General features: G+C 49.6%; 7 protein-coding genes across 7 annotated transcripts; 3 read left to right on the top strand and 4 right to left on the bottom strand.

Annotated features, from left to right (window-relative positions):
- Nucleotides 1–7,104: 7,104 nt before the first annotated feature.
- Nucleotides 7,105–8,333, top strand: AO090003001087 (AHA1 family protein; the record flags this gene model as incomplete). The annotated part of the gene is made up of 4 exons (XM_001820134.3): nt 7,105–7,327; nt 7,386–7,468; nt 7,539–8,194; nt 8,315–8,333. 4 exons carry the CDS (start codon nt 7,105–7,107, stop codon nt 8,331–8,333), a joined length of 981 nt encoding a protein of 326 aa, XP_001820186.1.
- A 430-nt stretch (nt 8,334–8,763) lies between these two features.
- Nucleotides 8,764–10,596, bottom strand: lys9 (saccharopine dehydrogenase (NADP+, L-glutamate-forming); the record flags this gene model as incomplete). Its single annotated transcript, XM_001820133.3, has 6 exons — nt 8,764–8,859; nt 8,931–9,755; nt 9,824–9,862; nt 9,928–10,214; nt 10,397–10,450; nt 10,545–10,596. The coding sequence occupies 6 exons, from the start codon at nt 10,594–10,596 to the stop codon at nt 8,764–8,766; spliced, it is 1,353 nt and encodes a 450-aa protein (XP_001820185.1).
- Nucleotides 10,597–10,997: 401 nt separating this feature from the next.
- On the bottom strand, nt 10,998–12,397 carry AO090003001085 (undecaprenyl diphosphate synthase family protein; the record flags this gene model as incomplete). The annotated part of the gene is made up of 2 exons (XM_001820132.3): nt 10,998–11,984; nt 12,173–12,397. 2 exons carry the CDS (start codon nt 12,395–12,397, stop codon nt 10,998–11,000), a joined length of 1,212 nt encoding a protein of 403 aa, XP_001820184.1.
- Nucleotides 12,398–13,152: 755 nt separating this feature from the next.
- Nucleotides 13,153–17,085, bottom strand: AO090003001084 (putative glycerol-3-phosphate acyltransferase Sct1; the record flags this gene model as incomplete). The annotated part of the gene is made up of 5 exons (XM_023235163.1): nt 13,153–14,352; nt 14,404–14,672; nt 14,727–15,321; nt 15,391–15,638; nt 17,025–17,085. The coding sequence occupies 5 exons, from the start codon at nt 17,083–17,085 to the stop codon at nt 13,153–13,155; spliced, it is 2,373 nt and encodes a 790-aa protein (XP_023090208.1).
- Nucleotides 17,086–19,155: 2,070 nt separating this feature from the next.
- Nucleotides 19,156–19,976, top strand: AO090003001082 (cytochrome b-c1 complex subunit 6 family protein; the record flags this gene model as incomplete). Its single annotated transcript, XM_023235162.1, has 2 exons — nt 19,156–19,456; nt 19,660–19,976. 2 exons carry the CDS (start codon nt 19,156–19,158, stop codon nt 19,974–19,976), a joined length of 618 nt encoding a protein of 205 aa, XP_023090207.1.
- Nucleotides 19,977–20,531: 555 nt separating this feature from the next.
- Nucleotides 20,532–22,236, bottom strand: AO090003001081 (putative cell surface receptor/MFS transporter (FLVCR); the record flags this gene model as incomplete). Its single annotated transcript, XM_001820129.3, has 4 exons — nt 20,532–21,374; nt 21,479–21,827; nt 21,885–21,997; nt 22,096–22,236. 4 exons carry the CDS (start codon nt 22,234–22,236, stop codon nt 20,532–20,534), a joined length of 1,446 nt encoding a protein of 481 aa, XP_001820181.1.
- A 1,952-nt stretch (nt 22,237–24,188) lies between these two features.
- Nucleotides 24,189–27,020, top strand: AO090003001080 (involucrin repeat protein; the record flags this gene model as incomplete). The annotated part of the gene is made up of 1 exon (XM_001820128.3): nt 24,189–27,020. The coding sequence occupies one exon, from the start codon at nt 24,189–24,191 to the stop codon at nt 27,018–27,020; it is 2,832 nt and encodes a 943-aa protein (XP_001820180.3).
- Nucleotides 27,021–27,122: the final 102 nt, after the last annotated feature.

Raw genomic sequence — 27,122 nt, 5'->3', positions numbered from 1 at the left:
ATCTGCTACCTCATCTATCTGTTTGATCTCTTATTCGCACATGTGTGATTGTATGCTGACGGTCAAAAGGTTTCAGCAGGTGGCCAGTAATGCACTCTTAAGTGCTTATCATTTTAAATCCATATTCTAGATGGTAAGACTCGACCATCCTATTTCCCTACATCATTTTCGAAGATGAAATGGCACTGGGCTCCGACGGCGTCCGACAGACGACCGGTCTTGATGGATATGCCTTTTTTGCGGCAGGCCTAGAAAACCTCGCCCACTGAGATCATACAACTACACAAATATATTGATCCTACAAGACTTGGGCCTGGGGCTAATGGTCATGGATAGTGTCGCGTAATACGCTATGTATAATATATCAAACATCTTTAGCTAAAAGGTAAATATCAACTTGTCTCATAGCTCTCAAGCCTCACATGATGATTTCCTAGATGACGAGTCTTATTCGAGTTATCGATGCTGACACCATCTTTTTTTTACCATTCATGCATTTCTGACTCCCACCTTTGGAATAAGTTTCAACGGAGTTTCTGTGAACGTTGCTAACTCTGTTGCCATCACAGACAATTAAGACCTTTATATTACCAGACCTCTGGTGTCGTGGCTCGCATGAGGCAAGTTACTTGTATGTAATCACCTCGCCCCGAATCCAGTTCTCTTCGACATCATGATGAATCGACATTAAAACAAATGACAAGCATATGTCCAAGTCAGCATTGCTGGCGAGGACGACAACTGTCAGGACTGATCAGTCAACAACTTGTCTTCGTCTGTCACAGCCTTGAAGCAATCGAAGCTGATTGTATGTGCAGATTTTGTAGATCGCATACAAGAACACATCGCCTTGGCCAACGAATGTTGGCAGGGCATGAATCAATTGATGTAAGTTGAATCTGCTTTTCTTCGAGTTCACGCTGCATTGATACCTGTACAATGATGATTTTCTTTTATTTTAATCACGACGGTCAACATAATCAAATACATTGATGACCACCGCCTGTGACAGGGCATTTAATCTGAAATACCCTCCATCAGTTCGATTTGTCAGTTTTCAGGAATTGATTGTTCCAGTGCTGACTCTGGCTTTAGTGACTTCGTGGTATAGCATGGTCCGGTGCTACAAGACTAGGCCTTACCGCCATTCAAGCTTTCTTGGTTCATTGGTGATTGACCTAGGTGAAAGAGCCTTTCGCCGTTTGGGCACATACATACGTTCGTGGAAAGGATTAGGATATGCAGTAGTTGAAGTTTAGCAATACTGAAAAATGAACCAGATCTTTTTGTCCAATAACTGGACTCTTATCTTCCCATGTAGGCAGAGGTAAAACGTACCATGGCCCCAAATCACTTGAAGACATGACTCTTTTATTTGCGGTTCCTTTTCCCTTGGCGTCCGCCCTGACTTTGGGATGCAACGCGACAGTCTGGGATGTTTCAAACGACTGCAAGCTTGGTTCTAAATACAGGACCAATTTAATAAGATGTGATAAGGGCTCTGGTTTGCTAGAGCGGTATGGGAAAGCCGGGGTGTTTGACCAGTGAGCGGCCGCAGATCCCGTGCCCTAAGCGCCAACAAGACGCCGGCTGTGATGAACTTTCCAGGCTGCAGCTCGCTAACCATATCCATACCCTTCTCGTGTCTGGAGAGTCTTGTCTCTTCCAGATTCCACCCGGGTGGCGGCCGGTGGCCCCAGACAGCCAAGTCTTGAGGGTGTTATTTTTATCTCAGGTGGATCCATCGCGTTATCCCCGTCAAACAGCCGATTTGTCTTGGGACATGCAGGCCTCCGCCGCCACTGGTTGGCCTATGGAACGTGTTGCAAAGAATAGAAATTCGCATTCCTCTCTGTCCTTCTCGTTGACCTGTCACGTCTGGTAGGCTCGAGCTTTCCTTTTGCTCCTCTTCCTAATCTTATTGCTGCGCACGGTTTTTAGCCATGGCTTCACGTCCGGTTGGCTCTTAACCTCTTCGGCAGTATGAATAGGTGCGCGGGCCCCTCATACCCACGAGACTGTCCCTCTTCCCTTGATGTGATCTGCTTTCAGCGTCTCGCAGTACTGATTGGGACTTGCAAATAGCTGGTGGCCTCCAAATAACGTAGGCGATGAGCCACTGTCCTGGCCAACACCTCATGCCGGAACTAGCAATCAGCCATCCCCCAGCCGTCGAGAACATGCTCTGCAGCCGCCACCTTTGACAACGACTTTGAATGGTCCTCAGTTTCATGGGCTAGGTGTCGCACTCGGTGGAAACTACTCGTCGACACCTCTGTCAACGACCTCCTTATCAAGCCCGTTTACGCAAGGCCAGTCTCCCGCAACTAATACTCCGGGGGGCGTAGGAGTCGGGTCATCATCGATGACTTCCAGGCAGTATAATGTCCCTTACAATCCTCAGGATTGGGGGCCGGTGGGTGGTTCGGGGCAATCCACTTATCCGCAAACAACTAGCATGACTCGAATCATTTCACAGTCGCGACAAGCTGGGTCTCATTCAGGTCAGTTGGGCCCTTTTCTCATGTATCATGTCCCATGTCTCATTTCTCATTCTCATTCTCATTTTCATTTTCATTTTCATTCTAATTCTTTTTGCTTTTTTACCCCTCTCTGCTTCTCTTCAGAGTCATTATATGTCGCCATGGATACATGGGTCCCTATCTAAACCTCCAAAGGTCTTTTATCAAGACACGCTTAACATGATGTATATAGATGCTTCCCTCTCGCCTCCGCCGCCGCCATACTCGCCGCCAAGCCAGCCCCAGCAGCAACATCATTCGCGAGATAATGCCAACCATAATACATCAGGCAGAAGCTCAGCATCTCCGGGGGCGGTATCTTCGTATAATGGAGTAATCCACGGCAATACTGATGCCCCTGTGGAATATCGACAGCATCCCATTCCTCGCACCCGCCCGCTATCCATGGTTCAAATGGGCGACACCGGCCAGAATAGACATGTATCGCTTCCACCACCTCCGCCATTATCACAAGGAGTGTCGTCTTCCAGATCATCGTCCCAACATAGAGCTGATGTTTATCAAGAACAAAATTCATTGAACGCAGGATCGAGGCCCTATATTATGGTTTCTCAACAGGACAATCTACGTCCGTCACAGTCGAGTAATTATAATTATATGGCGGCCGCTACCCAACAGGGTGATCTCATGCGGGCCCCAACTTCCAGGCGAGCCGTTTCTGCAGGGCCCGTTGTAAACAGCGCAGGTACGTCTCGGGCTGCAAGCCAGTCTCGGGGTAGCTCACCCCAAGGACGTGGGTGGGAACCTGGTATGCCTCTTCCACCACCGCCCCCAGGCCCTCCTCCTACTACAAGATCACAGAGTGTCAGTGGCCTGTCCGATACAACGTCTTTGCGACACTCACAGGCTCAGCCAAGGACCACCAGAACTCGACCGCCCCCAGTCCTGGGAACTGGCTTGGACAGTATTCCCCCGACTCCAGCTGGCTGGGTGGACGAAGGGCCCGCAGTGACCAAGCCAAGAGGCCAAGCACCCCTTGTTATTGACACGGCGAACATCACAGGGTCTCGCGTTGAAACCGATGGATCTAGAACTCATGCGCCCCAAAGCTCCACTAGTAATGGCCTGTTTCGCAGCCCGGCTCTTCGAGACCCGAACACCAAAGGAATTCGAGAAAGGCGAATCGAGCGCAGGAACAGACAGAGTCAAGGTTTTGATGACTTCAGCGCAGTATCGACCAACAGTAACCCGTGGGCCGATTCCTTCGACCAAGTAAAGCCGTCCAATCTTGTCCTTGAAGACACGAATGTTATTCCTGATGGTGCACGGAACCAAACATCTACAAGAGCTACCCCCAAGAGTAGTCATAGCTTGGGATCTGATGGACAATATGTCATCTCACGACCTAGAGCCTCATCGACGGGATTATTTTCAAATCGGTCCTCTTTTTCGACCCCAAGAGGCGAGCCCAGCCCCCTTGGACCGGCCCGAGGGTTTGCACATACTCCGCCGTTCTCCCCTGGTGGTGAGAAATCATCAGGATACTCCAAGACGGCCTCGCAGGCCTTGCCCCCAAGAGCCCTTCCGACTCCTCCATTGCAACCTGGGCAAGACACAAGGCCACCTTCTCGACCTAGTTCGAGGGAGGACCGACCGGTCTCTCGTCCATTGCACTTGCCCAATGATACTCTGCCTACCGTCTCAGCGTTAGCCCCACGACGAGCCCCATCAGAGAAAGGTCCCTCTTTGGATTCTGTTGTCAACCATGATGTGGAGTTTGTTCAGAACGCCATACAAAGACATAAGGCCTTTATAGACAAGGAGGCAGGCGCTACAAATGAAGCGGATGCCCTGAGAATTTTCACGGAGTTTATTATCTCTGAGTCCCAGATCAGGCGTGAGAGATATGCTAAACTATGGGACTCCGGCTCGTTGGATATCGAACCTGTGCGCCGTAGGCTATTTGAAAAACCCCCAAAACCACAGGCTTCGCCTGCACCGCTCTCCAGGCGCCCGTCAAGGGTTGCTCCGAGGCTTGATATACCCCAATCACGTCCCGAATCTGCTTGGTGGAACAATTATCAGCCTTGCTTGTCGCCAATAGCGAGTCTTAGCATGAGCAATGATGGAATGAGCTCCCGGGGCCGTGCACCAAGTCGTTGGTGGGAATCAAAATCTAGCAGCGAGGGAGGCGAACGAAGAATTGAGCGTTCAAAGCGTGAATCTAAATATATGGGATTGCCTCGCGAATCTCTTCACTGGCCCCAAGGACGAGATCTTGCAGAAGGCAACGGTATGAGTAATGCATCTGAATCGATCGACCAATATGCAGCTTATGGCCCGGATGAATACCCGCCTGAGAAGGTGGGTTGGCATGAAGAGCCAGCCTCGTCGGATTATTCAAGTACAGTTGGGCACAATAATTACGGATATACCAAGGAAACTCACAAAATGGATGTTTCGAGGCTGATTACTCTGCCACCACCTTACCCTCGGCACCATCCGGCTGTCAACAATAGCCATCCGGATCTTGTCAACTATCGAACTCTAGTTCGCTCGATTAGTGACCTCTCTGTTGTCAAATCCACCAGAGAACGACATCAATCGGAAATCAAGAGCTTGAAGCAAGACCACCAGGAGAGAATGCAGGACGGCCGTCGATGCTTTAAGGCCAATATTCAGAGCCAGATCGAACAAGGCAGTATTAGTTTTGCAGAAGCCGCGGAGGCGGAGGCCGCGCTGATTATGGAAGAGAATGAGCTTGCGAGAGAGTTGGCAAAACAAGAGCTGGATGGCTACCAAGAATCAGTGCTAAAGCCGATGCATGCAATTCTCACAGAACGAATCAACAAGGCCACTGCTTCCATTGATGAGTTACAGAGCAAGTTGTTTGATGACGCTCAGAATGAGAGCCCCGACCAGACCCAGGAGGAAGGGGATGAGAAGCCTGAACTGTTAGAGAAACTCACGCAGCTCAAATGGCTATTCGAAGCTCGAGAGCAATTACATCGCGAAATTTACGACCTCGTGAGTGACCGAGATGAAAAGTACAAGGCTGTGGTCATACTCCCTTATGAGCAGAACGCGAACGAGGAGAAAGTGCAGGAAACGAGCAGCTTCTTTGCCAAAGATGCCTTGAACCGCCGCGTTAACCACGAGGCAAGCGCACTGGCTCGGCTCGAATCCTTTTTGACTGTGATTGAAGAGAACGTAGTTCGAGGGGTCGAGATACAGCTGTCCGCCTTTTGGGATATCGCACCATCTCTCCTCACTCTGGTCCAGCAGGTTCCAGTGAGCCTTGCCGGGTTTCAGGTCCAGATTCCCACCAATGAGTATGAGGAAAATCCCAGTTACCAGAATCATCCGTTGCAATATCTCTACACTCTAGTTTCTCATGCGGAGAAGTCTAGCTACCAGTATATCGAATCGCAGACCAACCTGTTTTGCCTGTTACACGAGGTTAAATCTGCCGTCATGAGAGCGAATTGCAAGCTTATGGTAGCGGAACGGGTCCGATTGGGAGAAGACGAAGACCACGTCCGGCGGGAAATGCAAGAGTCCCGTGCGGATGAGGAGCGGTCTTTGACGCATGATCTAAAGGATAAGGTCGCTACAGTGGAAGGGCAATGGGCCGAGGCTTTGGGAAGTGCTATACAAGGCTTACGAGAGCGTGTGAAAGAACAGCTTATAGATGAAAATGGATGGGAGGAGCTGGAACAATTGCAGGAGTGATGAACGTTGGACGAGTTATGTGTGATGACTATATTGCCCTGATGGACTTCTGCTCCACTCTTTGATTTGTTTTGCTTTATGTTGTTCAGTTGAAGATACCCAAATTATTCGTTCGCTACTGTGTTGATCACTACTTAATGTCTGTACATAACTACTTAGGGTTGGCTGACTAATCTACCTATATGCATCCTGCCTCCCACTCTAGACTAGCGCCACACGTGACCCCGACTACCTTCTAGAGCTTTCCTTCCGAATCCTTTTTTTCTCTTTCGCCTTCAACTTCGGTTGAGGGGGATACAACTGTATTATTTAAGTAAACTCCGGTTCCCCAACTCCACCGCGGTACCTCCCTTCCTATTATTCCCTTCTCTACCGCATTGGATCTGGTTGATCTACTTTTTGCAGCGTCTTAGATTCGAGACGTCTCATCGTAAAACTGTGAGTATCCCATTCCCTCCTTTATTACCTCCCCACCAATGCAGAGTTTTTTCTTTTCCCACCCACACAACCACATCCAACTACCCCACGGTTGGATAGGGTCTGCCCCCTCGATGATGAGATTATATAGCTGGCACCAGTCAGAGAAAAGATGGATTTCGATTTGTCTTTTGTGTTGATTAGCTCCGGTCTGGGAACGCTACCCATGATCACTGAGAAATGTCTTATACACGTCGTCTTGTATACCTCAATTGGTTCTTCAGACTAGATGGACTGACTTGGATTTTACAGAACCTAGCATTGGAACAGTCTTAAAGGAAAGACCTCCCATCCATCCATTCGGGCTTGGGTGTCTTTTGTCAACCCTGCAATAGAGAAGATTTTTCCTTTTTTATCTTTACATCAAGACCCACTAGCAGTTCATAATAAATTTATTTAATATACCAACATCATGGTTCTGCACAACCCCAACAACTGGCACTGGGTGAATAAGGATGCCTCCGGATGGGCCAAGGATTACCTGAAGGAGAAGCTCTGCGCGCTCTCCGTCGAGGAAAATGGTGTCACCGCCAAGATCTCCAACCTCCTGTCTATGGATGGCGACGTAGACGTCAGCCAGAGAAAAGGCAAGGTCATCACCTTGTTCGATGTCAAAGTACAGCTAGAGTATGAAGGTTCGTGAACGTATTGTGTGCTTCCCTTGTCCGGGGCACAACTAAATTTCCTGCACAGGTAAGACCAAGGACGAGGAGTCTGTTAGCGGTACTATCACCATCCCCGAGGTTGCCCACGACACAGAGGAAGACGAGTATGTTGTATGTTCCCTTTCTCCCTCTCAGACGGCCAACTGGGGATGGTAGTGCTGACGCTTCCTGTCTGCTGTAGTTTGAGATTGACATCTACTCTGAATCCTCTTCCAAGCAGCCGGTGAAGGACCTCGTGCGGTCGAAGCTTCTGCCCCAACTCAGACAGGAGTTGGTCAAACTTGCGCCTGCCCTGATCACTGAGCATGGCAAGGATATTCAGCATGCCCCCGGTGAGAACCCGTCCAAGGGTTTTACCGCCCCAACCTATCACCCTCAAACTAAGAAGGACACACCTGCCCCCAAAACGATCACCACTTCTACCAGCGGCAAGGTTGCTGTCAACACTACTACCGTGATTGCCTCGGATGAGTTCCGTACCACCGCTGAGGAATTGTATAATACCTTTACAGACCCTCAGCGCATTGCCGCTTTCACCCGCGGAGCGCCTCGTCAGTTCGAGGGTGCCCAGGTTGGCGGAAAGTTCGCCATCTTCGATGGCAACGTCACCGGAGAATATACTAAGCTGGAGAAACCGACTCAAATCGTGCAGAAGTGGCGTTTGGCCCAGTGGCCCGAGGGCCACTTCAGCTCCCTCGAGATCAACTTTGACCAGAACGATGTCGACGGCGTTACCCAAATGCGTGTGTCGTGGACTGGAGTTCCCGTTGGCCAGGAGGATGTCACCAAGCAGAACTGGGAAATGTACTATGTTCGCAGTATCAAGCAGACTTTCGGGTATGTTCCCCCGCCTTGCATTGTCCCGTAGCCAAATCTTCCTTACCTTGGCTCCCAGATCTCGTTTTCAATTCTGGAGGCAGCTGCTGATCTCGCTCTTCGTACTTCTTTTCGCTATAGGTTTGGCACTATTCTCTGATCTAGTGCGCCCGTATTTAGAAGCTTGACGATTTGAACTCCGCTTGGGGTATACAGATGACCTGATGCTGTCTGCGATCAACGCGCCCTTCGGGGCTGGCGTAATTATCTTTTGGGTCGACTGAATAGCGTTCTTGGAAAGCAGACACTCTGTACATCACATCCGTGCCTTTTGTGATACAGCTTCCCCTCTTGCATTCGAGGGTATGGTCCGACGATTCCACGATAGAATTTCATGATTAGATCAATGTAAAACGAATCAATAACGAAAACCTACGGTTGGATACACTATATCTGTCTGTATGGCATTGGATAACTACACTTACTCACGATAAATCGAATTTTCCTTAACCCTTTTGAGTATTTCTCTAACCATTTATAAACATTTTAGATCGTTAAACAGTTCAATCGTGTACGCCCTACGAGCGAGTTTACAAAGTCTTTTCAATCATCTCAATGCCGTACTCCTCCTTAAGAGTCTTAATGAGGGGAGCACAGATGTCCCAGGTCATGGGAGCAATGACACCCTAAGAAAAAATTGTTAGTCGAGCCGTCACATAACATGGTCTCGGAGCTGGGTAATAAACAAAAAACGTACCTTCTTGTTGATAGTGCCATCAAGCACCAACTGGACAGCAACACCACATGGGACACCGACAGTCTTAGCCATGGCAGAGTAACCACCGATCACACCATACTCGCACATGGTGCTGGTGCGTGTCTCCTTGGAGCCATCCTTGTGCTCGATTTCGAACTTGTGCTGCAGCATAACCATGTCACGCTCCTCGGGGCCGTACTGCATCTTCTTCTCGAGTGTGGCACAGAGGGTATCGAGAGGGTTACCGCGGGGGATGACCTGCTCGTCAGAGAAGATGCCGATCCAGCGGAGACCCGCGATGAGGCGGTTGCGCTCCTCGTTGTTCGCGAAGGAGGTCTTGGAGGCGATGGCCCACTCGAGGTCCTTCTCGGCGGCGGTTGTGGCACCCAAGATCTGTTTGGTGGCGTCCTTCCAGGAGATGGGGGAGTTGAGGAAGTCGGCGGGCTCATCGCTCAGGAAGCCGATGTCGACCAGCACCTTGATCATCTCAGGGAAGCCCTGATAGCGGAGAGTACCACGGACGATGGTCTTGGCTTCGGGGATGTTGTAGCGCTCGCTGTAGGGAGTCGAGTCACGGTTGGGGTACGCGACGAAGGCGAAGCCAGGGTAGATGTAGTAGGGCTTGGCGGTAGCCATAAGGTCGGGACCGGCGACGCTGACTTCCTGGCCGTCCTTGTAGAACTTGGCGGCGTTACGGAGAGCGAGAAGGACACCACGGCTAGACCAGGAGAACTTGTAGCCCAGAGGGTTGTCGGAGCATTCAGGGGCGGGGAGACCACCACAGTAGGAGAGGAAGGAGGTGATTTTACCACCTTCCCTATGAACCTGTTGTTTTAACGTTTCAGCAGTAGTTCTATGGGGGGCCCACCATAGTGTAGTTAGTTGAAGCTTACCTCGTCAATAGTCTTGACGGCGTACAAGTGGTCAATACCCTAATTGTAGGTTAGTCATGAATGTAAGCTAATGCGCAAATGTTACCCGTCCGAGAATGACATACAGGGTCCAAGCCAATCTCGTTCATGACTGTGATACCGGCCTTCTTGCACTCTTCGTCCAACTCGAGCATTGCGGGAGAGACGTAAGAAGTAGTAACAACATGCTTCTTGGTGCGGATAGCGGACTTGATAACAAGGGCGTGGAAGGTGTAAGGGATCAAGGAGATAGCAAGGTCGACCTGCTCGAGGGCCTTGTCGAGAGCGTCGGCATCGTTGACATCTAAGGCAATGGCCGTGGTGTTCTTGAAACCCTCAGCAAGCTTTTGGGCGCTTTCGAGGGTACGGCAGGCTATAATGTAATGTAGAAACCAGATATTAGAGATCCTATAATTCTGAAGGCGTCCGTCGGGATTTGACCAGAGATGATGGTGGTAAAGGTCTCTCCCCTCCGCCGATGCGACAGTGGGGCAATGATGAAGATATAGAGAGAGGAGAGAGGTCCGAGTGAATGGAAGCGTCAATGGTACATACCGACAGTGACGTGAACATCGGCCTTGCTCAGAACCTCAACGGTGGGCTTGGTAACTAGGAATCAGTTAGTCATTGAGCTCAATGCGGGGCTCCTCATAGTTCGGAAAGATCGATTTATGAACGGAGTCCAATGCGACGGGAGACTGACCGAAACCCGAGCCCAGGAGGAGAACCTTGGAACCAGCGACCTGACCAGGCATTGTGACGATTAGGGAAGAAGATAGGAAGTAGTATGTGTCAAAGGATTGAGAAGGAAAAGAAAGAGAGTCAGTGATCTCGCTGGTCTTCCCCGCCGGCAGTTGTGTGATGACTCAGTCACGTGGGTCCACCTGGGGACGGCGGTATCGGAGGTGTGGATTATCATATTAACTAAAAGTATGTGCTTATCGCATTTGAGTGATGTGGATTGGCTCTATGTTTATTATGTATCGATGCGCTTCCCCAAAAGAAAATGCAGTGGTGGGTAATGAATGACAAAAACTTGAGACATGGATATCAGTCTAACAATCAGTGCCAAAGGAGTGAACTCCAAACTCCGTATGTTCCAATGCTTGCTGGGCCTGGATTCCCCAGGCCAGGGGTGATAGATATAGTTGGTGCTTTACAAGTCCTTGACCTTTGCACTTGGGCTTAAGACTTGGTCGCTCAAGCCGTTTGATCCGACAGCATCGCCATCGAAATCACCTTCCGCATCCGGATTCTTCCTCGACTTTGAAACCCTTCTCTGCCACCCTAGCAGAACTGGTAGGAAGTGCCACAGATCGAATTCAGGCCAGAGGACGTCCAAAAAGACAATATCCGTGTCCTCATCACATTGCCAGAGCATAAAGTCGCTAAGACGCTCCACTCCAGACGTGCGGATCAGCAAGTCCAGGGGCGGGTTGTCTTTCGTGTGCAGATGGTCTGATAAAGTTTGCCGCGTGATGGTCTCTGGTGACAAGTAAGCCGGGTTTTCCGACTCGGCGCTAGCTCCCTGAGTTGCTTTCTTCAAATTCGTACTATCCTGGTGGCCAGCGAGATCGAGGGTCGTAGATGATGAGAAAGCAGATCCGGTCTCGTAGACCTTATTTGGACGATCGTGTTTCGCAGCTCCTTCTTCTCCCTGGGCTGAGGATTCGGAAGTAGATTCAATATCGCTACTCGTATCCTCGGGATTTGTATTTTGGTTCCGTGCTTGGATATTAAGCGCAATATGACTCTCGGAGAATGGAGTCCGTAGGGAGGAGGAGCGCGGTCTTAATGGTTGGCTGTAGTCTGCAACGGTGTCACGGATCGCACTGGTGATTTCGTCGCGCGATGTGTACGGGAAACAGATGTTGAGGACCCGGTCGCCGTTGTTACTTGTCATTTCCATCGCCCGATTCACTGCTTTCAGAACGTCAGGCCTGAGCAAGTCCAACCGACCCAACACTCGGACCTTTGCGCCATATCGATCGAGGATCTCTCCATGCTGGGCCATTTGCGACAACTTCACCCTAGCCATTTCCATTAGGGCATCCACCTCGAACTTGGAGCGTTTGAAATTTTCGATACTGAATGCGTAGATTGTGACAACTTTGACTCCGCTTCTGTAGCAGACCTCAAGAATCTAGTTGTGGAATGCCGTTAGTATTTGTATCATGCACGTAGGATGGAGCCGCGAGCAATAAGTTTGGAGAACGCAGAGGATCGTTTGTTGTAGAAGACCAGCTAGATATTCGCCGAACCCAGAAGTGCGGCGGAAAGGAATTAAAAGAACAAGATGATAAAAAAAAATAGAAGAAGATCAGTGCTTACCCTTGCCAGTGCCTCAAACCCCAGATTGTGTCCCTCCACTGTCTCAATCCCGTGTGTCCTTGCGAACCTTCGGTTTCCATCCATCACGAACGCGATATGTTGTGGAACTGGCCCCTGCCTGATTGCTCCAATCAGCAGCTCTCGGAGTTTCGATATAGCCATCTCGATGGGCGGAGATGCAAGGAACCATTTCCGAAGTTTTGACAGGTGCATTGACGTTGCCATTTTGGTCGATAAAACTATGAGGACGAACTAGCGAAGACTTTGGGAGCTTATGGGGCAAATGAAGGAAAACTGCGGTGAGAGGCGTTGCAAAGAACGAAGTCGACAGTTGTCAGGGGTTAAAAGCGAACGGTCTGAAGGGTAAGATTGAGCGGCAACAGGTCTCTCGGGGTCTTAGAATCCACCGGTTGACTAGAGACGGCGCGAGATGGAGATCCTCTGTTGTAGGGCTGTGTTCATCAGGCTACACTGTTTTCTTTCACCACATGCAAAGTTGTTCTAATTTTGGTTGGCGAAAGTGAACAGTGCGTGGACACAGACAACCGAGCGGTAATTCCCCGAGCCAATGGATTCGGGAGATCAATTAAAGCCAGCAGGAGTGTGCTCAAGCAAGGAAAGGATACTTCATGGACTGTGATTTGGGAGACGTAACCTTCAAAGAACGCTGGTGGGTCGGAAATCCATTTCATCGGTCCATCTCCTTTGGCCCACGTGTAAATTACCAGAGTTACCGTACGGAATTAAACGTCCCGCCCACGTTGACCGAGGATCGAGGAGTGTTAACTCAAGTCAAATTAATTATTTCTGTATATCAATATATATATCACGGTTTCTACATTTCAAACACTGGGTATTCAGCTATTAACTCTCCCCTTGTCAAAGAGCGCTCAAACGTCCAATACGAGAACAAAACGCCAAACACCGCTGCCACCGGATGGTAAACTGAATAGATAAAGAACATGACAGGAGCAGACCCATTAAATATCCTTTCGGCTCTCTTCGCTGTAAGGTGTTCCTGGACCAGAGCTAGCCATGTCCCAGCTATTACTGTCTTCGCTGTGCCGGCGACGGCGCTGTTCACCGCGCTGCCGCATGGCGTCTCGGATCTTTGAACTAACCTGCTCAAAGCCATCACTTGAGGTAAGCTGGCTAAGTGGCTTCAATTGTTGCCCAGACGAACCAGGCCGACCTCCAAATGAACTACTGCGGCTGCGGCTACGGCTTGAAGGCCGAGTGGAGAAGAAGCCGATGTTTGCAAGGTTATGGAATGACTCGTTCCGAGGAAGAGGTTCTTGTGAGATAGAGCCTCGTTCAAAGTCCGTGGTGGTAGTTCTCCTGATCTCTGGGATCGGGGCAGGCTCACCATCGGCCTTATCGGCCGGCCTATTGATCTCGCGGAAAGGATCGGTGACGATCCTTGCAGCATCAAAGTCAGGAAACAGTTCCGGTCCCAATGTGTTGATGGCATCTGTAACCTGTTGGGCGAGAGCTGCACGCTTCTGGCGCAGTTTCACCAGAGAGTTGGCAGAGGACGGATTCAAGGACAACACGAGTGGCCTCAGGGATTTCAGTATATCCATGCCAACCTCTCCAATGCGAAGGGCCGCGAAAGTTATAGAAGGGAACAGAACCATGCCAATGGGTACAATCAGCCACAGCGGCATCCATTCCGGGACAGTATTTTGAATCCGATTATGGTAGGCCCATATGGTGAAAACCACCGTATAGAAGGCGTAGAGAGCTGGGGCAAATGCCAGGGCAACGAGGAGCTTCCAGGTCGCCATAACATCTCGTCCTTGTAGCTTGACTGTAGAGGCAGCTAATGCCTCTTGTGATTTCTGTTTGGAGATGACCTTGGTTGTAATAAAGACAGGGGTGAAGAGGAGCAAGCCAGGCAGTGTTCCAATCGTAAGAAGAGATAATTTGATTAGGCGAGATATCAAAGTGAATATTACTTTGATGAAAGAAAACCTCGCATATCCAACCTGGTGATCGCGTATTCCCAGAAGACGTAGCTCTCGGTTATACTCTGCAATAGACTTCCGCAGATGCACGATTCGCGGGTCGTCTTTAAAATGGGTATATCCTTTCACAAGTCGTCGGTTGAGTTCAACAACCATGGGAAGCGGGAGCTTCTTCCCCTTGGTATTGTACAAGCGACGGGCCGCTTGAATAACCTAAGGGTTCATTAGCGGCAGATATCTTAGCTTGAGCAGATAATCACCCACCATTAGTGTCTCGTAGTCAGGACTCGTCACAGTAACCGCTAGCAGGCCTTGATAGATGGTATCCAAAAGAGCACCAACCGCTTCTCTTTTTTCTCCTCTTTTGAATTGCTCGACTATCTCCCGTGGGATTTCAATGGGATTTCCGAACTCAATAACTGCACGCGAGCGGAACTTATGGGCATGGAAATAATTCATTCCACAGGGCACAATCTTCAAGCCGCAATCCGGATTATCTGCCAACGTACCAAGGGCCATCAAAGCAACACCAGCTAAGCAAGGTTAGACAAGGGCCAAGGTTCGCAGGGTCGAACAAGTAGAAATACCTTTTAACGGAAGCAAGTTTGTACGGTCATGGCTACCACCCTCGGGGAAAATACCAACACATCCTCCAGCGTTCAGCCTAGCAAATACTGCTTCATACACAGCTGTTTGGTCCACATGGGGGGAGACTTTGAACTTTGAGCCTTTGAATTCGGGGTCCGTATCTAATGCATCTCCAATGATTTGCCCATCATCCGTGATGTCTTTCCTCCCGGTGAGCTGATAGAGTGGATCCTTAGCTTTGAACGGCTTCTTTATGATTAACTCTGCCGGGCCGCGGATTTCAGCGATAGCCGCATTATGTGAAGTACCATTGATGGTAGGGAGAGCTATTGTTCCATCCTTCTCGAAGCCGGGTCCTTCGAAATCGGTGTCTATTCCGCGAATCAAAGTGGGCTGGTTGATAGGGTCGGGCATATAGATGGTTCCCTGGCCCGGCTTCATATTATCCATTGCTCTGGCCACAGGTACAGTACCTATAGACCTGGCCAACAAGCCGATGAACTTGCGACGGAACGATTTTTCTGCGATGAGCCATGAAATTCGGCGGCGAGCTTCATTGCGCATTACACGCATCAGGATCAACGAATCCACAAACTAATGGTGCCAGACAATTAGCCAGCTTGCACACGAGAGACTAAAGCGACATCGACCGGACAACCCTACCTGGTTCGCATGAGGAGCTGCAACTAAGATCACCGGGCCTTTTCTAGGTATTTTCCAGGAACCGCGCGGATGCACCTCCCGAAAGAAGAGGTCTACGAGAACGGAAAAAAGCCATAGAACCAAATCATACAGCCATCCGATCAACGGGGGAATATATGGTTGTTTTGCCATGATGCCGTTAGAGGGTTTGGCAATATTCTTCACTGCTGAAAGGAAAGGCTGGTACTCTGGCCGGCTAGAAGCAAAGGCTGGGTAGGGTTATATAGCTCAGTGGCGTTATTCTTTGACGAGATGGTGAGCGCGCGTGGTTGCGATCAAGAGAGGCATGAACTGCTACCAGCCTGTCTATGATGCGGGCACAAAGTTAGTTTTCCAAAGATCGTGAGCAATGGAGAGGCTAAATGTCTACCTGGGGAATTCACAGTGTAACGAACCTTTCCAGACAGATTGCGCAGATTGTGTCAAGTTCTGTACATGTGTCCAGAAGCACACATCGTTGGGGGGGGAAGAAACGTCGAGAGTTCAACCAGAGCCATGTGACAGAGGCCTTGGCTCGATGGATGACATGGAACTGGAGTACTACGGGAAAGTACTAGTAAATGCTGGGTGGGGAGGGAGGAAAGTGAGGTAACCCCATTGTAATTTAAACGGTCCGACCGCAACCCAGTGTATGACAGAACCGTACAGCTAGTGGAAAGTTTATGTCATTTCCGCGTAGCAGGTTCTAGAACCGCGTAAACTCCGTCCTTGTACTGTGTATATCCATACATGTACCAGGTCATACCACATGAATATCTCCCGAGTCAGGGAAATAGCACATATAGGAGCTGCACCAGTTGCAGGTGTGTTGTTATCAGTATCAGCGGAACCCATACAGAACCACAGAACATGAGTCGTCTTGACGGAATTTGTGGGGTAAGGGTCGAGAAATCTCCCCAGTCTGTGCTTGGTTTGTTCTCAAGAAATCACTTCCAGGTTCTAGGAAGATTCGGAGTATATCAGTAGAAACTAGTAAGGCAATCACTAGTATTCTATCCCAATTCTTTTTGTTTTATTTTATTTGTTTTTTGTTCGGGTTGGAACCATACTTCATCGCCTAGCAAGCCTCTTCGGTACCTCGAGTCAGAAGTCCAGTCTATCTGTACAGTCATCAACCTAGAACATTCTGATCTCCAGTTCCGTCCAATTGTAAATAATTACATAGGACGTGCTCAAAGGTGGAGGACAGTTGATGTACGACCTTAGGTACTGACTCGGTAACATAACATCCAGGCTAGAAATAGTAGGTAGGTTTGACGACGAGAGTGCGCATTAAGTTTAATGGGATATATCATTAACGTATTAGAGTGAGGTCTAAGCTGTGCCTTAGAATTGCATGACATATTTCCATAGTGGCCATTGTAAATAGTTCTGGCATAGTATGAAAATATTGTTGCTGCTCTTATGTTCCGAGAGCTACTTCCCCTCTCTCTGTTCCTTTTTTTTTTTTTTTTTCCCTTCTTTTTGGGTTTCTCCCGCCTGACATCAGCCCCGCGGAGGAGAAAAAAGTGACCCCAACTCTTTTTCTCATCCTTATCATCGTCACTAGTATCGCTACTCCCCAAGTCTAAAGTAGGTTATCTCAACGGACTAACGTTGAAGAATATTTGCTGTCACCCCAAACCGACGACAGTCGTCTGGCGATCCACTATCCATTCCTACATACATTCGCCGCTCCACGTTGCAGCGTGGCGATTACCTACGTTAAGCGGGTCCAATCCATTGTCCACCTCCAAGTACCTGAGTTGATATACCCTTACGGGTTGCTAGGGTCTAATACGGCTTGACTACCTATACCCACTAGTGTCGTCTTCCTGGTCACTTCTCATTTTATCAATCAGTATTGGACAAGCCTCATCGACCAATATTTCGCCCTCTCCCGTTTCAGAGTCTCAACGATATCAATTGACAAGATATATTGTCTTCACTGCACTAGCCTAACCTGCAGGCCACTAGTTCCCAGCCGAGATCAATCATTATCGGTGGCGATCAGTCTCCTGTACCTTGCACGATATTCCATACTTAAGGCACTACTGGCCACATACCGGACTTGCTAACGGAACGGATTGGGTAAAGATGTCGATCAAGTATGTCAATGACCCCTCACGACTGCAACTTCCTTAAGTCTTCATTATTGTTGGTGCATACTTCTCGCTCCGAGATATCTTGACCCCGGGCATGTATCTGGCATGAACCTTAGACAATTCTGCTGTTCTTTATCTTTTCCCACTTGGCTTCAGCCCCACCTTTTAGTCCTTACGGGCAATTATCACTGTATCACTGTATCATCCCTACCCGATTTTGAGAGGAGAAGGAATAAGATAGGATATGGGATTGATTCTAACCTACTCTGCCGAGCAGTTGGGTGATGCTACATGAGGATGAAGGCTTTGTCCGTCTTCCTCATGAGCATTTGATATATACGTCCCCACCTCGCACTTGCCTTTCTTTGAAACCACTCGACTCATACAAAGGCAAGGATGCCATATCATTCCAAAGCGATTCTGGCCGAATCTATCTTACAAACCATCGGGTACATTCCCCTTGTTTGGTTTCTCTTTTGACATTATCTTTTAGTGATTTCTTGTACATCTTTTCCTGAGCTTACAAAGTAAATTCATTTCAGGTCGTATATATACCTGCCAAGAAGTCCAATGACTTCCAATCCTTCTCTGCACCTCTGCTTCACTTGCATGATACTCATGTATCAGCCCCCCTTTTTGGTGCAAATGTGTGGCAGTCTCTTGTCCAGCCGGTCCCTGGTGGAGGGATACCCTCGTCGCTTCCAGCGGTACTGTTGAAGGTGACTTTCAAGGAGGGAGGCGCGTTCGATTATCACAACAAATTCGAAGAGATCAAAGAACGCCTACGAGTGGCCCATGAAAACACTCGACAAAGCAGCCGAGGTGTTGGGAATGTTGATATGTCTACTGTTCATTTGGATCAATTGCCTGCTTACTCCGGCCCAGTACATAATTCGACTGGCTCCAATCATGATAATCAGCACCCTCCATCAAACTCCCAGGACAGCCGTGTTACTGCAGAATCGTGTCCCATGGGACCGCCGCCAGGCTACGAAGAAGTTCAGCAGCAGAGTGTCGCCGATGAGCTTGAAGAAAGGTTACGTCGTGCCAGCTGAGAAAGCATATTAATGTCTGGACCTAATTAGACGCATTTTTCTTACCTCGACATATCTCATCTCTTTTGCCTTCTTCCATGAATCATAATGACTATAAACAATCCGTTCTTGTACAGTACATCTGTTGCTTACTATAGCTAAAGGGTCGGTCTGGTACCTAGCGTGTTCAAACACCATTATGTTTCTCTTCTCTTTTTCTGTTCTTTTCTTTTCTTTTTTCTTTTTTTTTAAAAAAAAAAAAAAAAAACAGGATCGGAGGACCTATTCCGAGTCTCGAGATATATATTATTGGATCAACAACTTTAGTCATTTGTAGCAACTAGAAAGGCTCAGTATCAAATTGTTATTTTTTAAAAAGATAGGATTACTGCATTGGTCAATCCCCTACCGAAGCGTCGGCCAATCACGTGTGCGATAAATGAACATTCGCCGGCGGCCGGGCTGTTCCGATTTTCCTGAACGGCAGAGCCAAAGCTTCGTAAAACCATCAACCTCATCAACCTCGCTCGTCACTGCCGCTTGCACCCCCCACAGTTTGGAACCCCGGCCCTCCAATCCCCTCAATTGATACTTCCACATAGTCCAAGATGGGTATCTCCGACTTTTTCTCCGACATTATCTCCTCCTTCAGCCTCCCCGAGGCCCAGGCTGAGGCTCCCGCTGAGAACGTTGAGCAGCCCAGCAGCCAGGAGACCGAGACCGAGGAGAAGCCCGCTGTGACCGAAGAGTCGAATAGTGAAGAGACCGCCGAAAAGACTGAGGAGTCCGCTGAGGAGACTCCTGAGGAGCCTGCCGAGGAGGAGCCCGAGCAGGAGGAGGAAGAAGAGGAGGAAGAGGAGGAGGAAGAGGAGGAGGAGCCTGAGGACATCAAGCCCCAGCTCGAGGAGGGTGAGTCGATTGTTCAAGTTAAATCCCGCGTCTTCATCTTTTCGCATCGTTAGACTGCCATGTTGCGCGGCAATGGCACGATTCGGCCAATATACGCCTGATCTCCATTTGTCCGCTTCCGCATATGCCATTGACACAAAATCATCTTTTGTCATTCTAATCTCACCTCTCGTATTCGCGGTGACTAACGTTGACGGCATTAGAATGTGCCAACTCCGCTCAGTGCGCCCCATACAAGCACCACTTCGATGAGTGCGTCGAGCGTGTCACTCAGCAGCAGGAGGACGCCGACTACAAGGGCCCCAAGGAGGACTGCGTTGAGGAGTGTAAGTGGCTTCTTTTCTTTATCACTTTGGGACTTTTACTTTGGTGGCTGTGCCAACAATACGTGCCTACGCATATCGAATACCTCAAAAAAGCAATCGTTATAACGAAACTGACATCCCCTGCTCTAGTCTTCCACCTTGCCCACTGCGCTTCCGAGTGCGCCGCCCCCAAGCTCTGGAAGTCCCTCAAATAAGCGTCTCGCTCCGAAACAATTCCTGCCACGTTTCTCTTATGGTTCAATGGCAACGAGTTTAACGATGGCACATCATGTATGGACCATCCGAATGAGATACGAAGGGGGAACTGTGGAGGGAACTCACAGAAGAAAAAACGTCATGGCGGCTGGCTGTTTCCGCTTGTCGGCCTAAAGTGTCTCGCATAGAATGGGAATAGACTCCTCTCCAATGTGGGATTTGTGTTAAAAAGCGGAGGATGGGGGAATGAAATCCTTCGCTGTGTATGTACAGATAGCTGGGTTTTTGCCTGTTCGTGAACTGTGCTTCTTAATTTTCCTTGTGTTTAGAACGAATGGCATTTGTCTCTTAGACTGCTGCTGCTACCGCTGGTTCGTACTGGATCTTGTCAGAGACGGGGTTGCACTAGGTTTATACCACGCGTACTCTTCCGTTGGGGCCCTCAAATACTGGACCATATGCATGACAGTTATATACACATATCCCTCAAGATCCGAACGATAATAACTGCTAACATACAAAATGCCTGGCTTAACCCAGGAAGCTCCCCTCTGCTAACTATTGTTTCTCGACCAGAACTTGAGACTAAACTTCGACTCAGTCCCAGGTGCAGGGGTATCATCCCCCGCAAGACCGGTATCAGTATACTCACGGCCCTCCAGATCAAGCCCTCTATCCACGTCCAATCTCCGACGTCGAACATCCCTCCCGAACAGCCCGATCGAGATAGGAAACGGGGCCGCGACACAAGCAATAACAGCCGAGAATATCAGCGCATCTCTCATGTTTTCCGGTGGGTTGGCGTCACGACCTGCCTTGAGCGCATCCTGAGCTAGAATGAAGGCGGCCCCGAGGAGCTGACCGCCTGTCCAGCAGATTGTGCTTCCGATCTCGGGGGAGAACGGATACGTGATCTCGACGAGATACTCCAGCACGACGGGGAGGAGGGCGAAGGAGGAGGCGCCGAGAAGGGCGCAGACGACGTAGGCTGGGGCGATGCCCGCCGGGCTGGGTGGGGCGAAAATCAGGCCGATGTAGCAGACTGCTACGATGGGGACTAGAATGCGGATGGTGATCAGGTAGTGCTTCCAGCGGTCTGTGATTGGGGAGACGATGGCCGAGCTGATCAGTCCGACGATGATGAGGATGCCGCCTGCGATTCCGGCTTCGGTTTCGGTGAAGGCATAGGGGGCAAGAATCTGGTTGAGGAGTGAGGAGACGCTGTTGAAGAAGCCGACGTAGACTGAGAAGGGGATGAGGATGAGCCAGAACTCTAGCGTCTTGAAAAGTTGGGCGATTGCTGGGAGGAGAGGCGTGCGGGTTGTTGCTGAGGATGCACTGGGTGGTGTGGGTGGTTTTGATGGGAGAAAAAAGGAGGGAATGGCGGCGATTGTTGCCTGTGGTATTGCATTGGATCTTGTCAGAAGAAAAGAGGACCTTCAAGGATAGGTTTGGGGTTTTCGTCTTTCTTCTTCGCCTTCACTCTGGGGGTTACACCTACAATGACGGATATATACAGAACCATATCGGGAACCTCGCTAGGCTTGGTCGCCCAGAACGAATCGATTAGCTGGCCCAGAGCAGCTCCCAATGGATTGGCTAAGGTGGCCACGGCCGTGGCACTGGTGCGCCCTTGGTCCGAGAACCATAGATCACTGTATCGGGTGGGAGCGCTGAGACAGAACGGCTGAGCCAAACCGATGAGGATCTGGCCGAACATGGCGACGCCAAACATGCCCCCACGGGCTTTGGTACCTGCATAGCGAACCCAGTTACCCACCAACAGGAGGGTGGAAGTGGTGATAATGGCGGATTTCGGGCCGCCTTTATTGAGAGTGAAAACGACGACCCTGGCAACATATCGTCAGTTTCATGTCATGGTTGAATAAAGGTACAGGAAGACTTACGGGCTAGCGGCACAGAAGGCAAACAGAAATCCTGTACTCATCCAATTGATTGCGCTTTCGGAGACTCCAAAATACTCAGAGGCAGTGGTGGATATGGATGAGAAGGTTAACCACTGTGGTATGGAATTTTAGCCCAACATGCTGCTGCTTCATCTTCTTCAAAGGCTACGATATCGCCGCACTAGTGATTACGAGATTAAGGAACACATACATCCCAGCTGACCACAATGTTCAATAACACCAACTGGGTTAGTCCCCAGAAGCGACGCTTGTAGACCTTATAGCCAGGCCCCGAGGGAGGGAAATCCGACGGGGTTGAGGTATGGTGTGCATCTCGCGATTTGGAAGTCATGATGGGAGGGCTAGTTATTTCTCTTCAACATAATTCCTCTATAAGATGGAAGAAAGTGATCTTTAGCAATCAATTATAAGTAGGTATTCTTGAAGAGCCGGAGGACGCCGTTGGGAATGATCCGACGAGGGTTACAGCGCATATGTGGCGCAATTCCGCATTAATAAAAGTACCCCAGAGATAATCTGGACAAGCCTAGGTAAGTCTCTGGAGTAGGGTACTGAGAACAGTCGTATCAAGTCAGTCTCACCCATTATTGGGGTTCAATCAACCCGAGGCTTAAGACCCGAAGATCGATTGCGGGGTTTGAGCATCCGTTTAAATTAAAGAAGCCCGATAATTGGGTGCAGATACGAGCAGAGTAGTAGCTGACAAGAGAGACGAATTCAATGTAACCTTTTTGCTTGTCCATCTCTCGCAGTCAGGTGAATCACCATCACATGATGAGGGAGTGGTCTGGTGCTGGATTCTGGATGGTAGTGGATTTTTCCAGTATGGAAAAAGTGAACCAACTCGAGAATTTCATGCAAAGGAATTGATTGAATGGAGATTGTCTCAGGCACTTGATGTATGACCGTCCAATCATCGTCCCGTATAAATCGCCAGTCGCATTTTAAATTGCAATGAATGTTTCACAATCCATGGCTCATCACAGATCAGTTTCGCAAGAACTATTTTAATCCTTCCCGAATCCGGAGATCTTTCGATCTACAAAGTCTCGGAGGATATTCTTCCAGATGGTGCTGACTGACCTGCAGTCAATTCAACATGCCTTCGACGGACATTATGCATCACTTTCTGGGTGTCAAGGTTGCAGCAGAGTACGGAAGATCAATCTGATTGCTCTGAGACCTGCGCGGTCTCTATCGACTTTCTATGTTCGCGACAACTCTTGTGCTGAGTTTACCTTCCGGGACATTTTCATCCGTCACACCCATTCAAGATGTTCTAATTAAAATAAAAAGGAAGGGACGGAAGGAAAAGGACAAAGAGTTGTGAATCATGACCTTTCCATTGCAAGTGATTTGGTTGACGTACGATCATTCTCAACCTCTCTCTCTCTTTGCTTATCGTCACTTTCTCTGTACTTTGGTTTTTTGTTTTTTTTTACCTTTCCCCCCTAATATTATAACTCCAATAATTTCTTCATGGTTCACCCATCTCCAATGCTGACACACAATGCATTGGATCTATCGAAATTGCTTTTTTACTTTTCTCTTCTTCTCTTCTTCTTTTCTTTACTTCGCTAGTGGCGCTGAAGATTTAAAAGTGTCCCATAATGGTTCGTGTCCACTGGCTGGGCGGCTGAGCATCGACACTCTTTAGTTTGCAGATCGTCTCGACTCCGTCCTCGCTTTCAACTTTGTCTCCCCAACCTTCTTTCCCTTTCCCTCCTTTTATTACTCCGCCGGTTCGTCTTATTTGATACCTATTCTTGCTCTTATCCCTCCACCAACTGGAAACTCTGTTTCACTTCGCCTCCCTCTACCGCTTGTCTAATCCCGGCCACCTCCTGTGACAATAAACACGGAGTAACCCCCTTCAGGATGTATACTGTCTAGTATTTTATTTGCGACGACTCTCTATCACCGGTCCATTACGCACAATCTCTCTCCTTGATTTTTCTGCATACTTGTATTTACAATGAGTGGTTTCGACCTACGATCCAGTCAATCGTCCTATGGCGATCCAAGGCACTTTTCCGGCGCCTCCTTTGGCGCTCCGCAGCCTCCCCCGACGAAGGTACTCATGGACGGATACCATGGCGCTCCCATCCTAAAAAATGTGGAAACTCCGCGCTACAATCCAGTGAGTGGTTCCTCAACCTCATGCCAAGTCCGCCATTTGCTGACGCCTTCGCTCATCCATAGTTGAATACGGCCCACCCAAGAAGCTCTGCTTTACTCAACGGCAATGATCCTGTGACGATGTATTTATTGACCGAAACTGCTATGGGTGACAGTGCGCATTATGAGGTCCTGTCCTTGGAGGAGGTTGAAGGGCTGAAGAAAGAATTCAAGTTCCTGTCGGGTCGCTTGGAGGCTGCCAAACGGAAACTGGCCTTGGAGACAAAACTTCGTGATGCAGCCATGTCCCTCAGCCGACTATATAACTCAAAGAGCTCCAGGTCAAGCGAAGAATATGATGTGGGAGGTTCTCCGAAATCCAATCGGAGTCGCAGGAGCATGTTCGGTCGCAATGGCGCTTCAAGTACCCTCGACAAGACGGATGGAGAGTTGGCAGTGAGCACGCGGAAGTGCGAGGAGCTTTCGCAGGAAGTCTGGAACCTGGAAAGTAGAGTTCAGCTGATTCAAAAACGTTTACTGGAGCATACGGCTGGCGTCCTACAGATGACCCATAAAGGAATAAAGAAATATCCGAAGAACAATGTGCCCAATACACCTGAGAGCCTTTCCAGCCATAACCCCCGTGGTAGTATCGATGACTTCGATGATAGGAGCTTATACAAAACGTCAGATCATCTCAACGAGCTCAATGGGCATGGGCCTCAAGGGCCAAGTCCGCTGGCTCATTCGAATCAACCGGCAGTCGGCCGCGATATGATCCAAAATACCGAGAAAAAACTAGAGATGCTAAGTGGGCAAATGCGTGACATGATTCTACAGTCCAATCCTGACAATGACTTCGCTCCGATTCCACAACTCTCGGCGGAGGGCTCCATGCCCAACCCTACGGCAACCATCGAAGCTTACATAGCATACATTGAAAACGGGCTCGGCGCACTCACAACTCACTCTAATAGCACCCCCGGCACTAGAAGCATGAACCATGGGAGCGATCAACAGCTAGTGGGAGTCAACACTAGACTATATCAGATCGTGAATGAGTCGGGCTTGCCGCGCTCGCGGACCCTTCCACCACCACCTGATATATCTAACGGGAATCTTGAGGAACACCTTTCATACCTAAACGAAGGTATTGACGGCCTCCATGAGCGCTTGGGGGGACTTCTTGAGCAGAAGGGCATCCTAACTACCCAAATTCAACAACAACGGGAGCTAAACTCCAAATCAGACGCGGAGAGGGATGCGCATATTGCCGACCTGGTCGAACAGTTGGCTAGTGTGCGCAAGGAGCTCGATTTAGCTGAGCGAGAAGGGCAACAGTCCAAAGATATGCTGGACCACACGATGGAGCAGCTGGAGGCTGCACGCCGGGAACTGTCCGATCACCAGCAGCGGGCCATCCCAGAGGACAATTCGGAGGCCCTCGCATCTGAAAAAGAAGCTCGCACACGCGCAGAAGCCGAGGTGTCTCGTCTGCAAACCGTCGTAAAAGAGCTTCAACACGAGAAAGATGCCCTTGCTGAAGCTCAAGAGGCACGTCTTCGCGCTGAAACTGAGATTACCCAATTGCAAGCTGTCGTGCACGAACACCAGCGCGAGAAAGATATGCACAATGAAACCCAGGAAGCGCATCGTCACGCGGAAAGTGAAATTGTTCGTTTGAAGAACGTTGTGCAAGAGCTCCAACTCGAAAAAGATGCTTATGCCGAAGCCCACGAAGCGCGCCTTCGTGCGGAGGCTGAAGTTGCTCGCTTGCAGGCTGCCATCCAAGAGCACCAGCGCGAGAAAGATGCTCACGCCGAGACTCATGAAGCACGCCTTCATGCTGAAGCTGAAATCGCACGTTTGCAGAGTGTCATCCAAGAGCACCAAAGCGAAAAAGACGTTCACGCCGAGACTCATGAAGCACGCCTTCAGGCCGAAGCTGAAATCACCCGCTTGCAGGCTATCATGCAGAAACTTCAACAAGAAAACGAGGCTCAAGCGGATGCCCATGAAGCACGCGTCCGTGCCGAGACTGAAGTTGCCCGCTTAGAAGTTCAACTCGAACAGATTCGATCCGAGTCCAACGGTCACACAGAGCAACTGTCTGCGGTACGCTCCGAGGCAGATGGGGAGATCGCACGCCTACAAGCTGTGATCGATCAACTTCGCGGTGAGGTCGACGCAAAGGCAGAGGAGGTCACGGAGTCCCGTGAGCGATCAGAAAAACAGATCTCGACTCTGGAGGAGAGTATTCAGCAGATCCGTACTGAAACTGACGCTCGGCTGAAGGAAGCCACAGACTCGCGCACACAGGCCGAGGATGAAATTACTCGGTTGCAAACTTTGATAGAACAAATACGCTCCGACGTGGAGTCTCAACTCAGCGAGGCAACCAAGGCTCGGACAGACGCTGAGGAGAATGCGGTGCGCTTGCAGGCGGAATTAACTGAGCTAGAAGGTGAAGTTGTGAGGGTTCGGACTGAGCTTACAATGGCTCAGGCTGAGCTCGATGGCGCTTATGGTAGCCGGTCTCAACGGGCAGCCGCTGTCGACCCTGCCCTTCAGAAGGAGCTCGAGGTGTTGACCACCCGTAATATCGAGCTGGCGCAGGAGCTTGCCACTTTTAAGGCTGGCAAGCCTGCAAACAGTGACACACAGCGGCGTGTACAGACATTGGAGAAGGAGCTGCGCGAGACGATTGACGACTATGAAGTCATGACCAAGGCTAGTATCGAATTTGAGAAAGAACGCGAGAAGTTTGAGAGCCTCATTGACGCGCTTCGGGATCGCTGTGAGCAACTGGAGACGCAATTGAACGAAGAGCGGATCACCTGGATGGGCATGCACTCAGCGTCAATGGGACGAGATGGAACCACGTATGAGACCACATCAACCATGGTGCTGAAGAATGAATTCAAGAAGATGATGCGTGACACGCGGACTGAAAATATGAAGATACTGAAGGTAAGTACATCGTTGTCCTTTCTCTAGTAACGCCCTCGAGCTGATTTAAATACAGGCGGAGCAAGAGGAACGCCGAAGGCTGGAGGCTCTGCTCAGGAATCTGAAAAAAGAGCAAGCCAGCAAAGCTGG

This window comes from Aspergillus oryzae, chromosome 2 (genome assembly GCF_000184455.2).
Source record: "Aspergillus oryzae RIB40 DNA, chromosome 2".
NCBI lineage: Eukaryota > Fungi > Ascomycota > Eurotiomycetes > Eurotiales > Aspergillaceae > Aspergillus > Aspergillus oryzae.
The sequence above is the reverse complement of the archived record's forward strand: the minus strand, read 5'-3'. Positions and strand labels throughout refer to the sequence as shown.